Source organism: Cervus canadensis, chromosome 25, assembly GCF_019320065.1.
Source record: "Cervus canadensis isolate Bull #8, Minnesota chromosome 25, ASM1932006v1, whole genome shotgun sequence".
Lineage (NCBI taxonomy): Eukaryota > Metazoa > Chordata > Mammalia > Artiodactyla > Cervidae > Cervus > Cervus canadensis.
The window spans coordinates 31,349,601-31,365,795 of record NC_057410.1 but is presented as its reverse complement, the minus strand read 5'-3'; the positions used below and the strand labels follow the sequence as shown (position 1 = coordinate 31,365,795).

Sequence of the window (16,195 nt, the reverse complement as noted above, 5' to 3'; positions counted from 1 at the left end):
ATCTTCTAGAGCTTCTTTTTTGTGACAAAGAAACAGATTTAAAAGAGTATCATCTGGGCTCAAGAGAGTAAACGACATCCCCCAAATTGGTTAAAGATGTTGACTTCTGCATGCTCTCACCTCGGCAGAAGTGTGACCACTCCATCTACTCCCTTAGAACTTATCCTAAGCAACAGAGGGCAACCTTGGCTCAGACACCGAATCTAATTTATTTTATTCTTGCAGGTCTTTCAGGGTCTGACAAGGACCCTCTCAATCTTCACCCAGGTCACCTGCACCCACTGGTCTAGATGCCACCCCCTTAAACCACATATCCTATTTTCTTCCCTTTTTCCAGTGTTCCCACTTCAGGGCACTTTAGCTTTAGAAACTATGATCCTGTTGTCCTTTCTTGAAGAGAGAAAAAAAAAAAAACTTGAAACGTGAGCAGCCTTTTTTATTTACTGAGTACACGTTGCCAGCCCTCACAGACTGAATAAAACGAATCACAGAAAACAAAACACATCCTGAGAGGGGCTGATCACAGTGAAAATTTGCTGGAACACAAATACAGTGCTTTCCGGACCTCAATTAAAGACACAGTTTGAAGAGGGATTGGGGAGCCTCTCTATATGCCTGGAAGGTGGTGCGTTCGACAGTCAGTGAGGGTGGAATCAGGACTATGGCTCCCTGGGTGTAAGAAGGCAAGACCCATTCATAAATCCTCACGTCTTACCATTTAAAGAGCAATGGAACACTAAGACTTTTGATGGACTAACAGGTGAACTGTAAGATCCCCCCATGACAGAGGGTCATACACAGTTGGCCAGGGTGGACACGGGGCGCACAGTGGACCAACGGTCAGCAGTGGACAGTGGGACAGATCACACGGGACCTACTGCGCTTTCACAGGCCTCACAGGCTCCAGGGTCACAGTCTGAGCTCCTTCCCCTCCCCAAGTCCTACCACGGCTTGCAGGACTCGAGGGGGAATGTAGCCCTAGCAACGGTGAAGCTCACGATTGACAGAGACTTAAGAGAGACAGAAAATCTCTCTTCTTCTGGGTCACTGACTACTCCGAGTGCTTGACAACCAGAGGCTGACCGTGCTGAGCCGGGCAGGTGGCAGGAAACCAGGGCTGATTAAGGCAGTGAGCAAGGTGGGGAGAGCCTGGAAACAGATTCACGGTAACCACGCACAGGGACCCAGCTGGCGAGCGCCACCGAGCGACGATAACTGTAGTTATCTGCAACGCACAGCCCCGGTCCTTGTATTCGTCCATCGGCAAAAATGTTCATTTTAAAATTTGGTAGTATGCACAGAGTTTTCTTTAAAATAAAAACTTGAGAGGATGTGAGGACAGGAACTGGAGACTTCATCTTGGTATTATTATCCTTTCAATGGCACACAGAATGTGGTCCCAGTTTTTACAAAATATCGCAAAGAGAGTCACAGCGAAGAAGGTGCCCAGGATGTGGAAGCGGCTCTTCATCATGGGCGAGATGAACTTGGCGATGGTGGACACGCACACCAGGATGACGGTCATGAAGGCCAGGACGACGTTGATGCACTTGCCCAGCAGGACTTTGGCGTTCACCGTGTCCGTCTGCAGGGCTTGCTGCTCCTGCTGGTGGAGCTCCAGCTTAGAGATGCGAGTCTGGCAGGACTCCAGGGCTTCCTGCGGGCGAGAGGGAGAGCGAGGATCAAACGCTGTTGGGGCAACATGGGAGCGTGAGCCGGGACGTGCATGAGGCCCGCCCCACTCAGGACGCTGCTACTGGGGCAGCTTCACACTGACGCTGATGATAATGGTGGTGATGACAGACAGGTGTCAGACAAGAATCCCAGGGCTCACCTTATCCTGCTATTCATGGATAGAACGAGCATGTATCTACAACCGTGAAATACCATGAATAAGGAATTTATGGGCAGGTATTTTGGTTTTTGGCCGCATTGCACGGCATGTGGGATCTTAGTTCCCCGACCAGGGATCGAACCCATGCCCCCTGCAGTGGTGGCGCAGGGTCTTAACCATTGGATCACCAGGGAAGTCCCACAGTTAGGTATTTTGACTCTGCCCATATTTAGAATAAAGTGCATAAAATACTGGCATCTGGTGGAACCCTCACGGGCAAACCAGAGGAAGGGGTGGGGTCCCGTTCTGTGACAGGGTCTACCTCCAGCGATGGAGGAAGTGGCATCTCCAACCCCTGGTCCTCCCGCCACTGCTCCGAGTCTGCGCACTCGCCGCAGAGCAGAGGAGGACAGCGGGAGAGACAGGACCGTGCTCCGCGGGCTCTCGCGGCTGCTCTCTGAGCGCTGCGTCCCCAGGGCCCGACCTGAGGCCACGCCTTCTCCCGAGGTCTCTGCCTCGCCAGCTTTGATTACTTGTACTCCAAGTACATCTCCAGCCCAGCCCTTGTCTCTTCTGAGACTGAGCTGTGTGTCTACATGAGTCCCTGACATTTCCATCTTTGCTGCTGTTTAGTCGCTAAGTCATGTCTGACTCTTTTGTGACCCCACAGACTGTAGCCCACCAGGCTCCTCTGTCCATGGGATTCTCCAGGCAAGAATACTGGAGTGGGGTGCCATTTCCTTCTCCAGGGGATCTTCCCGACCCAGGGATTGAACCCACGTCTCTTGCATCTCCTGCAATGGCAGGCAGATTCTTCACCTCTGAGCCACCAGGGAGGCCTGACATCTCCATCAGAGTTTCTCAGAAGCACCTCAGATGCAATGTGGCCAGTTCTGTATACATGTCCTCACCATCCTCACTCCTGCCATCAACCCTGTTGCCCTTCCAGTTCCTTTTCTCAGAAAACAGCACTTGGTGAACCAAATTCTCGTATGAGAAGGATGAGGGGCATTTCCTGACACCCTTCTCATGATCCAGCCCCACCCACGCAATGTCTGGTATTTATCCTAACTGGTCTATTTATCTCCCCGCCCACAGTAACCCCCCACCAAAACCACCAGGATCTCTGCCTGCGATAACTTTATACTCATTTCTCTGCACACCCTCTCCATCCTCAACCTCATGAATCCACTATCCACACAGCAGCCCAGGTCATCTCTGAAAGATGTGGATCTGGTATGGCTCTTTCTTGTAGAACCTTTTAAACCTTTAACATGGCCCAGGCCCAGCCACTCTCTCCTGCCAAGCTTACCAGATAAGCCCCCTTCCTCCCCTCATCACTGTGTTCCGGCCGTACTGGCTTTATAAAGTGCTGCAAAGGACCGTGTTCAGGGCCTTTGCACGTGTGCTGTGCCTAAAAGGTTTGCCTCCCCACACACCACCCGCTCCACCTTTCGGGTCCTATGTTGATGGTCACGTCCTGAGGGAAGCATTCCTGGACCCACCAGACTGTCAAGCCCCTCTCCAGGCCTCCTCCCCAACCGGGGGACCATACCTACACTGCACTGTTACCTCCAGCAGGAGGCACAAGCTGGCCGCATGCTCCAGAGACTGAAGGCCAGTAAGGGGATACGAGGCTTGAAAAAGAGAAGAAACATACACCTCCCAGGAGAAAAAGACCTAAGTGGAGGCAGTACAATGACCTAGTTTAGTTCACCAGCCTATATTCTAACTCATTTCCCGATATATGTTTGCTCAATTAAAATCCAGTCATGTTTTCAGATTTTAAACAAGCATAATGGCGCCAACATTGATTTACTTTCCTTCTTCTGAACATACTCTATGGGCCAAGGGTTCTCTGTTACTATAGTAACTTTCATCACACAGGCTACCGACAAAGAAGGTAAAACTTCTTCAGATCTTCACATTCTAAATAGCGCTGACTTTCTACAGCAACAGGCAAGGTCCCTCCGAATCATGTATTCTTTTAAAACGCTTAGGTCCACAGAGAGCATCCTCTGTTTTAGGCATGGCATGGAAGTGGTAATGGAACGGGACAAAAGATGACCATTTTAGGTAAATGCATTCATCTGTGATTGGGGAGATGATTTACATATGCAGAGTAGGCTGATTGTAGAATTGCCTTAGAACTTCTGTCAAATTTTTAACCAAAAGAAAAATTCAAGAAAATTAAGCCGTCAACTGTTAAGGAATTTTGGTCATAGCAGCCACTAAGAAATTAAGTACTGGGCCAAAGTAAGTACTAAATTTATTGGAGATAAGGACAAAGGACAGGATTACCTTTAAACTTTCTTTTTCGAATTCAGGGTTAAAAAAAACTCACTTGCTCTTTAAAACAACAATAAAACCTTTGTATCCTTATAGGCAACAGTTCCCCTCATCTACACTACTCCATCACCTTGTATAGCCCTGCCTATAAGCACAAAAAAACAAGAAAGAGGAAGGTGAGCAGGCCCAGTCACCAAAGCCCCAAGAAATACAGCTACTCATACATACTAAATATGAAACTGACCAGCATCTATTTTTCTGTCTGATGTGTCAGGTAAAGATTTAAGTGTTTCATGTCTCTTATCCCATTTAATCCTTCTGACAGACTTGAGGTAGAGCTCGTTAATATTTCCATTTTACAGATGAGGAAGCTGAGGCATAGCGCTGACTTGAGCAGGGTCACAGTAAGAGACAGAGGAAAGATTCTAAAAAGAAAGGCCCTCCGGTCACTCACACGGACATCCCCTTTGCACTTCTGAGCTACAGGTAAAACTAGAAAATGGTAAAATGAAATCTTCTGAATTTTTAAGCTCTCTCTGAAGTTCGCCACCCCCCCCCCTTATCTTACCCCTTCCATCTCTAAAGTATATTTCTTTAAAAAAGGAATAACGATATAAACCCAAACAATCCCCTAAATAAGCTAACCATATATAATGTTTAGATATAAGCCAGTGGAATCCCAGATGTAGCTAAACAGCATGCTTTAATAAAACGAATGTGCTATTTGCTTGGCAACATGTCACATTTAAGCAGGTTCACATCTTTCACACCAGTCAGCAGTGAAGTTCAGTCTCCTAGCCCAGAGCAGAAATCCGCTTGGTGTCTTCTGCACCAAGGTCCTCAGAGGCAAACAAGCCTGATGCTTTCTTTGGCTCTCAGCATCGTCCAAGCAGACAACTGGAATTAGCACAGGCTCAGCTCTTGACAGGAAGGAACAAAACATGGGCAGCTGAAACTCCGGCTCACACACTGTGGGAGAAATCTCTGTGTCTCAGCCCCTTGTAAAGTTGGGTTGGAGAAGATAACCACGCCTACAAAGAACATTTGTAAAACTGAAGCTGAGCATGACTTGGATAGCACTCTTTTTTTGTTTCCTTTTTTTAAAAAAGGCAATCTATGCGAATGTAAATCACTGCAGCCACTATGGAAAACAGTATAGAGGCTCCTCAAAAAATTACAAATAGAACTACCATGTGATCCACAAATCCCACTTCTGGGTACATACCGGAAGGACATGACACTAGCATCTAGAAGAGAAATTCACACCTTCACATTTATTACAGCATTACTGACAATAGCCCAGACATGGAAACAACCCAAGTGGCCACTGATGGATCAATAAAGAAGATGTGGTACACACACACACAGGCATACTATGCAGCCATAAGAAACAAGGAGACGATGACATTTGCAACATGGATGGACCTAAAGGGTATTAACGCTAAGTGAAATGAGTCAGACAGACAACAAATACCGCAGAATCTAAAAGGGGAAAGGAGGTGAAATGGGTGAGGAGTTTCAAAAGCACAAACTTTCAGTTATAAGATAAATGAGCCCTGCAGATGTAATGTACAGCTTGCTCACTATAGTTAACAAGGGTGTATTGCGTATTTGAAATATTTGCTGAGAGCAGACCTTCAAAGTTCTCATCACAAGAGAACAAATTTGTAACTATGTGAGGTGACGAATGTTAACTCAATTTATTGTGGTGATATTTTTGCAATAGGTACACATATGAAATCATTATATTGTATACTTTAATACAGTTGTATGAAAATTGTGTCTGAATAAAAACTGGGGGGAAAAGAAGACCTTCTGGAACCCCCAAAAAGGAGCTCAAGAAGCCTAGGGCTGCTTCACTACAGCATTGTTGTTCAGTTGCTCAGTCGCGTCCGGCTCTTTTGCGATCCTGTGGACTGTAACCCATCAGGCTCCTCTGTCCATGGCATTTCCCAGGCAAGAATATTGGAGTGGGTTGCCATTCCTCCTCCAGGGGATCTTCCTGACCCAGGGATCAAACCGAGGTCTCCTGCATTGCAGGTGGATTCTTTACCATCTGAGCCACCAGGGAAGCACCATGAGAGCATCAGTATCACATTATCACTAGAACATGCCTTTGTTTATACTGATCCATTTTCCTCCATCCACTGGGATCCCACCCACCCCTTCAAAACCCACCTTCTCCAGGACTTCTATTCAGATTCATTACTCAAGGACTATTTGTAAGACCTTGAACAAGGTCTCTGCGCCTTGGTCTCTACATCTGAGAAATGCGGAGAGGAATAGGAGCTATCACAAACAGAAACAAATGGGCATACAGACATCTAAAGTGCTTTGACAGTGCCTGGCACAGAGTATGTACTCAAGTGCTTGAAATTCCCACAAATATGAAAGCTATTATTTTACAGATAAGCAAAGAAACTTAGAGCTTGCTCAGGACCAGGTAGCTGGTAAACAGCTGGGATTGAAATCCAGGGTCTGATCACTTTGTGGCCCCCGCCCTACAAGTCCATAGCTTGCTGGGCACTGCACGCCTGAATTTCTGAGGCTTTCAGAGCCTACACTCATGTAACTTGGCCCTTGTTCATGTTGTCTTGAGCCCACTGGCAGCTGTGTTCCTTTTGATTTCTCACCTAAGCAAGCATGTTGAAGGCAAGGTTTGTCTCAGGTTTTAAATTTTGTAAAAATGTGGTGATGGTGGGGGAGAGTAGAGTACAGGTGACAGGTTTGGGGTAGATAAAAAATAATTGTTAACTAACTTAGGCAGAAAGCAGACAGACTATAGCTTAAAGTCTATAACATAAGCTACTGGGGTCAACAGGGTAAAGATTAAATGTCTGCCCCTCAGTGCCAGAAATCCTTCCAGGCTTGGGGGTAATATATTGGTTTGTTAAATGAATGAACGGCTGGGAAGGGCCCGCGGGGGCTCTGGTGGGGGAAGGAAAGGCACCTGGATGTCCCGCGAGCGCTCGTAGGCCTGGTAGGCCACCTTCTCCTCGATGCTGGCTAGCTGCTGCTTCAGGTTGGCCGTCTCGTGCTGATGCAGGTCGGTGAGGTCATGGAGCTGGTCCTCCAGTCGCTCGTACCTAAAGAGATGAATCGATTCTGAGCGCAACATTTCAAAAGTGTACGGACAGCCCTTGGAAAATGACATCCTTTGTGCCTACTGTCACCACTGCCCTGTGGCTTGTTCTCCTCCAGGCAGACCGAGCTTCCAAGAGTAAGTCTAGCTGTAGGGGACATGCTTTTGGATAATGCTGAACTCTAGCTCCAGAAAGGACTGGTCTCTGCAGTCTTAACTCTGTCCTCACTACTGAGGGTTCATGCAAACCAAATTGGGCTTTTCCACCCACATCACACCAGCACCTTGGCGGCTGTGGGGACAACAGGACAGACCTCATCGGCTGCTCATTTGGGTTGGTCAGGAGACAGGGCTGTTAAGAACCCTGCTCAAGGCGAGGACCCACTGGCATCCTGGTGCTTCTCCTTCTTTTGACTGCTCAGAGCCTGGTAGTTCACCGCCATAGCTCTCATGCACCAGAGATCTATAAGGAAAGGACCAGTTTCTAGGCTGGAGCCACTTCCACTGATTTCCCAGTGTGCACAGTAATAGTGAATACATGTCTTAGTTCTTAAGTGCCAATAAAAAAAAATTCAGCTTATTACAAATATGGCTTAACAGGTGGCAGTTCCAAAAGTTCAAATCTAAAGTAAGAGAAGCACAAAGATTCCTATTCCCAATGCCCAGTCCCCTCAGAATAGGGGAATTTTTTCTTTTATCTGAAAACTTATATAATGTTTATTTTGAAACAGGAAGCACTATTTGAGGAAGATGCATTAGCCTGGATGACTTTTGAGTAATGCCAGTTTTAGACACTTCATATAGGTCACTTGAAAAAAAATCATTTAAAAAAACACTTTAATACAGATTTAATGATCATTCTTAGGTAGGAGATGCTCAATGTTGGAGCATGCTCAATGTTGGAGCAGCTTGTAGCTGCTCAATGTTGGTGTTTGTAAGCAAGCCTTTTAAAGATCTCTTAATAGATGAATGAATAAAGAAGAGGTGGTACACACTGACAATGGAATATTACTCAGCCATAAAAGAGAATGAAATACTGCCATTTGCAGCAACACGGATGGACCTAGAGATTACCACACTCAGTGAAATAAGTCAGAGACAAACATCACGTGATATCGCTTATATGTGGAATCTTTAAAAAAAAGATACAAATGAACTTATTTAAAAAACAGAAACAGGCTCACAGACTTGGAAAACAAACTGATGACTGTCAAAGGGAAAAGGTAGGGGAGGGATAAATTAGAAGTTTGATACTAACATGGACACACTACTATATATAAAAGAGATAATAAGGACCTACTGTATGGCACAGGGAACTCTACTCAATACTCTGTAAAAGCCTACATGGGGAAAGAAGCTGAAAAAGAATAGATATATGTATCTGTGTAACAATCACTTTGTGTACACCTGAAACTGACACAACATCATAAATCAGCTATACTCCAATATAAAATAAAGATTAAAAACAAAGATCTCCTAACGTAAGCAATATAGTGAGAGACTAAATCAGGAGGATCACAAACATAACTATATAACAAAATGAGAACCAAAACTGTTTGAACGGATATTTGTGACTTGAAATAAAACTTGGACCCAAACAGAGCTGTATCCCAAACTTCCTGAATGGAATTAAAGTCAATATTATTTAGAAAAACTGTGACTCAAAAATAGTTCTTATGTGACAAAGAATCCAAAGTCAAAGATGTACACAGAAAGTTTTAGAAAAATTGTTTCATAAAATATAAGAGCTGAAAAAGCCACATATCTAAATTAACACTCACATAAAATCATATATCAGATATAAAACAACATGTAAACTAAATTTAAAATTTAAATCTTATAATATGTAATAGGCATTCACTGTTTCATCAGTATTTTTAGAAGTTAACATTCACTTGACAAAAAAACCTGAGGGGGGGATATTTTTACTGGGAAAATGGTGGGAAATCACCTCATATTTGGGCATGTACACTTCTTAAGCAAGAGGCACCAAAAAGCCAACCATATATAACATCTGAATTTAAAAATTAGCTAATATAATCCACAAGATTTGAATTTTTAAGTTTCCTTTTGAAAGATTTTCATTTAGGGTGAAAGGTTTATTAATAAGCAAAATGTAATCTCACAAAAAAATACATTATATAAAGACTTTGAGATTTATGTACCAAATAAAAGCTACCTTGCTGGACAGTGAATTTGTTTGTTGACAAATTCTACTTGACAGTTACTACGGGGGGAAACCAAATACAAATCTTGAAATTAGTATACTGAGATCTCGTAACAACTGTCTACTCAATCAGGAGCTTAATATGCAGTGAGTCATTGACTATATGGTGATATTTTAACAGACCCACATGCATGATGTCTTTCTCTAAGCTGTCGAGCTTCAAGTTGCAAATTACAATATTTAGAATTGCAAAGTACGGAAGGAACTCTCGGTTCCTAAATGCCTTTCGACCCACATTCACATTTTTTAAAAAATACAACCATCAGCATATCCCTTTCAAACAATCTCTCCAATCTTAGAAACTCAAGCTCCTAAGAGCAGCGCCTGAATACCTGTATCTCTCCTCCTGCAGCGTCTGCGAGATGAAGCCGTACTCCCTCTTGAACTGCACTTTGAGGGCCTCGATGTCCTCAGCCAGCTGTGCCTGGGTGTCCTTGATCTCCCGGAGCTCCTCCAGGATGGCCGTGAGCTTGCCCTGGCTGTCCAGCGCGCCCGAGCCCCCGGCCGCGAACGACTGGTTCCCATTGCTGTCGCCGGAGCCCGACGTGCCGCTCGAGCACTCGTCGTCGCTGCCGTATTTGGGCTTGTTCACGATGGTGGCGCTGCCCCCGTAGACCCTGGCGCTGGCCTCGGGCCGGAACTCCTCCAAGGAGTTCTTCAGGTGGGCAATGTTGTCAGCGCTGCCGAACTTATTCCGGATCAAGTTGGCAAACTCTCTGGACTTGTTGAAGACAAACACGGGAGGGGTGAGGGACACCCCCGGCATGCCCGACTTGCTGCTCTCCAGGCTGTGGGGGGCAGTGCGGGACTTGGCCTGGGCATCCTTCAGAGAGGGTGGGATGTCCTTCAGGTTATCCTTGGCAGTATCCTTGGTGCTCCGGAGGGCCCCGTTCTGCTCGAGCTCCCGGAGCTTCCGGTGGTACTGCTCCAACTTCTTCTGCAGCTGGGCGATGGAGTGAGCCGACTTCTGGTTCTTCTTCTCGAACACCTGCTTGATGCGGCCAGCCTGCTGCTTGTCCGCGCTGTCGACCAGCTTCAGATACTCTGCCACGTTCCCATCACGGGACGTTTGCTCGATTTTTATCTGCTCTGTGACCTTGAGGATTTTCTGTCTCAGGCTGTCCGCACTGAGTTTGACCTTGTGGAAGTCCAGGATGCCATCCGGTACATCGAAGTTGAGGTTGGTGTCCGACCCGCCTCTGCGGATGTTCAGGGGCAGGCTTAGGGTATTCATGTCATGACGTTCTACCTGGAGGAGACAGTGGGGGGGGGGGGGAGCAGGAAGCATTTTTAGACTGCAAGTCCAAGAGAGAGCCACTGTGACCGACCCTGTACACACACAACAGACACACTTTACGCCCCAGATTTTCAAGCTGCAAGTATTCGCCAGATAAAAACTCCCTATTATCCTCTCAAGTTGAATGAAGGACAACCCAACTCCTTCCTGCACTCATGTACAGGCCCAATGAGATTCAGCTCTGCCAGGATATCCAATGTTCTGTCTGATTAGATGGTAAGTATCTGTTGCCAGGGTAGAAAACCCATCACGGGATGATGTTATCAGTCCTCATGGTTTCCCAAAGTGCCCAGGTAAGTGGAATGCCTGCCATGCCCCATTCACGGCGAACTTCACCACTGTGGGAAATGCACTCAATTCAGAACTCAATCATTTAACAGGAGGACAGAAAAATAAAAAAAGAAAGCAAAGTTCCAGTAGGTACATTTGTCAACACAAGGATCATTTTCTTAATGGAACCATTTAAACAGATGTGATAGAATAATACGGTACAAGATTAATTGAGTAATACAACAGCAATATTTAGATGTGGAACCAAATACCCCAAACCACAACCAAAGCGATTATAAACAACCACAGTGACAATACTAAGACCATGTGAAACAGCTTTCTCACTCAAGGGCCACCAGGAGAAAAGAACTGCATCACTGAGCACCCTGGTCAGGGCAGGTGACTAGATTCTGCTCGAAAAGGGAAAGGCAAATAGGATCCGCATGGCAGGCACTGGATGATCACAGGGTTGGTCTTGTCTGGGCCTCACCATCACACCAGGCAGAGAACATGTTATATCCTTATAACACGTAGAAACAGGGACTTAAAGAGCCAGGATTTGAATCCAACACACTCTACCTCTGTCCTCTTTACACGTCAGGACACTCTTGTCCCTAGAGGACTAAAAACAGGTCTTTACAGCATCTGAACACAATCTCTGAACAAAAATTCTTAGGCTCTAAACTGAAGCATCTTACTTGTAAAGTTGACAATCTTTTGTTTAGAAGATGACTTGATATAGAGTCTTGGGAGATGGGATGAAAGACAATGTTCAGCTCAAGTAAGCTTTTTTTTTTAATGGGAGAATAGGCTGACACAGCCAAAAACTGTAATGACAATAACAGACCTCATACTGATCAAGTGACCCAGGCTCAAATGTGGACCATTTCCAATAATTAGCATTAACCCTTTGCCATATGCAAAACCCTACCCAGTGCTTTTTCCATGGAGGGAGCCCAGTAGCCCGGGGGGACACAATCCCAGGTCAGCGGGTCAGTGGGCCTCCTTCACAACTTAAAAAAAGTTTCTTAACTTACTTCTTGGCCCCCTCTTTTCACACACGACATGGCTGTAAGACATCCTGGTTGCTTTCTTTGGCAGATGAGCATCACATAGGAAAGGCTGGAAGGAATTAAATGCCAGATCACTATAAGACTGTAAAAAACGATAAAGGAATTGTGACTTCACCTGGTCAAGGGGAAAGGATGGGTGTAGGAACTAAAGAAGGTATATAATGATCACCTTCAAGTCCTGAAGAGATGACCACAGGAAGCTCAAGGAAGCCAAGCACCTATGGCTCACCCCATGGATCCAAACAGGAATAGGCTCAAATTACAGAAACAAAGGATGCACTAAGCTGAGGAAATGTTTACTTTGGGCAGACAGAGTTAATAACAGTATAACTGCGAGGTTAGAAATTCAGTTTCACTGAGAAAATCTCTTTGGCTCTCTAATGCCTCTCAATTTATTTAATACAACCTGGCCACTGTTAAGGGCCCAGCTTATCTGTCAGGCCTCCACCATGCACCTGATGAATGTCAAACATCTTAAGAGAACCACACAACCCAAAGTTCCCAGAATGTGTATGCATTTTCTATGGATTTCCTCATATGCATGGTATTCTCAATGGCAGCTACATATCCACTTCTGGTTATCAAAATTCAGTATATTCTTTATGATCCATTTCAAATGCTACTTTTTTTCTCTGAAGCTTTTCCTAGTCCTGTCAGAAAGCTGCCTGTCCTTCCTGTGAAGCTCCATAGCGCTCTTGCTTCACTTTACTCCGCCTTTGAGCGCTCACCCACTCCTCCAGGGGAAAGGTGGTGTCGCAACTGCCCCAGCTCTAGAGCGAGCTCTGTCCCTGCTTCACAAGAGGCTGTCAATTACATGCTTGCTGAACTGAAGTGACCTCATCCTTTATTCCGGAAGAATCTACACTGAAGTCATTTAAGACAGGGGTCCCCAACCTCCAGGATCTAATGCCTGATGATCTGAGGTAGAACTGATATAATAATAATAATAATACAATTAAAGTGCAAAATAATTGTGATGGGTTTGAATCATCCCCAAACCATCCCCGCCCCACCCTAGGCCTGGAAAATGTCCTCTTCCACAAAACCAATCCCTGGTGCCAAAAGGATGTGGATCCCTGATTTAAGATATATTTGAAGGGACTTCCCTGGTGGTCCAGTGGCTAAGAACCCACTTTGCAATGCAAAGGACACAGGCTCAATTCCTGGTCAGGGAACTAAAACCCCACATATCATGGGGTAACCAAGCCCCTGTGCCACAACCACTGAGCCTGTGTACCACAACAAACACCCAGTGCAGCCAATAAATAAGTAAATAAAACTATAAGCTACATTTGAAGAGAATAAAAAAATGGCCTTAGAAGTTCTGTCCAGACAGACCGACAATTTCAGGTAAAGACATTTTCTTAATACCTAGGTAGTAATTTCTACATCATTTCAACCTGATTCAACTGATCAGATTTTTCTGAGTATCAACATGCAACATGAAGCACAAATAAAAACAAGGACTTCTAAACCTTAAGCTTAATATACATGCAGAAAAGAGCGTATTTGAAAAGAATAAAACTCGAATTTTCACAAACTCTAAAACTAGTGTAACCAGGACTCAGTTAAAAAAAGAAAAGAACACAAGCTCCCCTGCGCCTCTGTCAGTCACAACAACATCACCCCCACCTCCAGAGGTAACCACAAGCCTAGCTTCTAACAGCACACATTCATTTTGGCTAATATATCATGTAGTCCTCTTGTCTTTTTTGCTCCACATCGTGGGAGTCATAGGGAGAAAGGCTCCTGTCACTCAGATAAAATCAGATTAAGTTGTTTTTTTTTTTTTTTAAAGAAAACAAAACCCTGCTAGACATTCCCTGTTAAGAAGTTCACCACACCTTGGAGGTTACAGGGGCTCTTAACCCTTACCTTACCAACACAGCAAGAAGTCATCACCTGTTCTCTTCCTTTAATTCTCAGCCCCACAGCAGCTGCCTATCCAGCCCTGGTGTCTCGGGGCGCTGGCCCAGGTCCCTCACAAATGCTGGCCCCGGCCAGCCGTGTACACAAGAATGTTTGCACTCAGATGGCTGGCTGACTTCTGGCTCACTTTAAAGTTACAACAATGCCTGGCACGTCCTCGAGAGTCCAGGTGGAGGATAGCAACCGTGTCTAAATCTCAATCAATGACTCTTTCTGCTGGCTCGCAAATCTTAGTTAAACTTCTGATGAGGGTGGAGAGCTGAAACTTGTGCTGGGCTGCAGGCTTCAGCCTTTTATAGCCCAGACTCTACAAGATAATTAACAGTCAGCACACCCATGCAATCCCTGACCTCAAGTTGGGGCTGCAGGTACCCGCTGGAAGAAAGCTGAGTGAGTCCTCCAGCCACCATTATCAGACTTGGCACTGAGGTCATGGTACAAATGCAGCTGTTTCGGGGCTGGGGCCCAGGGAGGAGGATAAAGGTCCACAGCTCGCCCGGAGCCAATGAGCTTGGGGACCAGGTGGGTCAGGGCACACGCGCTCCGGTGCTGGCACTGGCACTCACCAGCTGTGCGTTCTCAGCTATATCTGATCACCTGTGTGGTCTCTGATTTCCTAATCTACAGAATGAGCAGACAGAACCAGACAGGTCAGAGCTAACACTGAAAAATTCCCTGAAGTGTACGCCAAGCTATCTTGACTGTGAGAGGGCATCACGGGATCATCAAAACCCTGGACGTGAAAGACAGACTGCTTTGGTTTCCATCTTGGCACCGTTCTTGGGAGCTGTGTGGCCCTGGAAAAATGACTTAGCCTCTCTGTGCTTCCTCTTCTGTAAAATGGAGATAGTGATTCTTTGAAGAGCTGTGAGGAATAAATGAACTAATTCGCATGAAGCACTTAAAAGACTTCCTGGCACAGAAAATAACCATTTTGGTTTCAATAAGATGTTCTGTTGTTTATCATCCCTATGTTACTTACAAATGTACCTATGTAAAAACGAAAAGAAAAACAAGGTCCAAAAGGCTAACAGTGGTTATCTTTGTCCTGTGGGGTTATGAGGAGCCATTCTTTTTACGATGCTTTTGTATTTTCCAATTTTTAAAAAATAAGGAACCCCAATTACCATTGTGGTAGAAAAGACGCTGGTTTTAAAAATGACTGCTAAGCTTCAGTTCTCTTGGAATGATTTGTCTATTATTACCTTACATGAAAAGCAGACCACCAGCATTCGAGTGAAAAGCCATTCCTCATAATGTTTTCCTTCCGGCAGCAGTAACATTTCCACTGTCTCCTCAGTGTTCTGGAACAAAGGCTAACGAAAAGCTTTAAGCCCTGGACAGACGTCAAAACCTGACACTGAATCATCTCTGCTCCAGCCCAAGCCTCCAGCACAATTACCCCTGGGAGCTCACCTTCCTCACTGGGATGCCAGGCACATCTCAGACATTACCTGTGTTGCTCAAACACATTGTTCAGGCTTCAAAAGAGGGCTATCCCCCAGGACATCTCATGTGTACCCCCTAAAGCTCAGAGAGACATGAACAAGAAGAGCAGCATAATCAAGCAGAGGCACACTATCCAAACCAGGAGGACTGGAGGGCAGAGTGTGGGCTCCTGTGGATGCAGACCGGCGTGGACTTGAGGCAAGACAGCCTGAGGCTCTGGGGCCACAGAGCGGCCAGGAGCTGCAGGGGCAGAGAGACAGAACCAAGGCAACAGACAACCACCACCACCTTAGGCGCGAGGCCGAATACGATGGACCTCTGCTTACAGAAAAGCTGCTTGAGCTCGGTCATACAAAGAAAGGGTCAGGTCCTGCAAACTGGTGGGCACTGCCCAGGCCCTTCGTATTTCAGAGCACACACAAGGGTGGTTTTACAGACATACCCACAAGGGATTTTCAGGGTCTCCGTGGCCGAGGTGTCCAAGCCAACACAGCTGACATTTTGTATTATTACTCATTTCAGCCGAACTCTAACACTCGGTGTAGCATCAGGGCTGTCCCTCTGGTGTGCTGGTCAGAATGTGCTAGGCTTTGCTGGGGTAACAACTAACATCAAAATCCCAGGGGCTTAAGAAAAAGGGAAAGGCTTATCTCTCTTTCATGCTAACAAGCCTGCTTCGAGTAGGCTGAGGGACCCGGGCTGTGGTGGAGCCCCTGCATCAGGGATGCTGCTGGTGGCCACGGCG

The 16,195-nt window shown here is 45.8% G+C and overlaps 1 protein-coding gene across 8 annotated transcripts in view; it reads right to left on the bottom strand.

Moving 5' to 3' along the window:
* Positions 1 to 421: 421 nt before the first annotated feature.
* TMCC3 (transmembrane and coiled-coil domain family 3) overlaps positions 422 to 16,195 on the bottom strand; it is a 272,744-nt gene continuing 256,970 nt past the window's right edge. For 5 of the 8 annotated variants that reach the window (XM_043446699.1, XM_043446700.1, XM_043446695.1 and 2 more), the window contains 3 exons: positions 9,765 to 10,681; positions 7,074 to 7,209; positions 422 to 1,657 (listed from right to left, as the gene is read on the bottom strand). In XM_043446699.1, coding sequence (XP_043302634.1) covers positions 1,355 to 1,657; positions 7,074 to 7,209; positions 9,765 to 10,681 — 1,356 coding nt within the window. In that variant the 3' untranslated portion in view covers positions 422 to 1,354. Of the gene's footprint in view, positions 1,658 to 7,073; positions 7,210 to 9,764; positions 10,682 to 12,036; positions 12,122 to 13,947; positions 14,172 to 16,195 lie in introns of those variants that run through there. The other 3 variants (XM_043446696.1, XM_043446697.1, XM_043446698.1) reach the window with 2 other exon arrangements.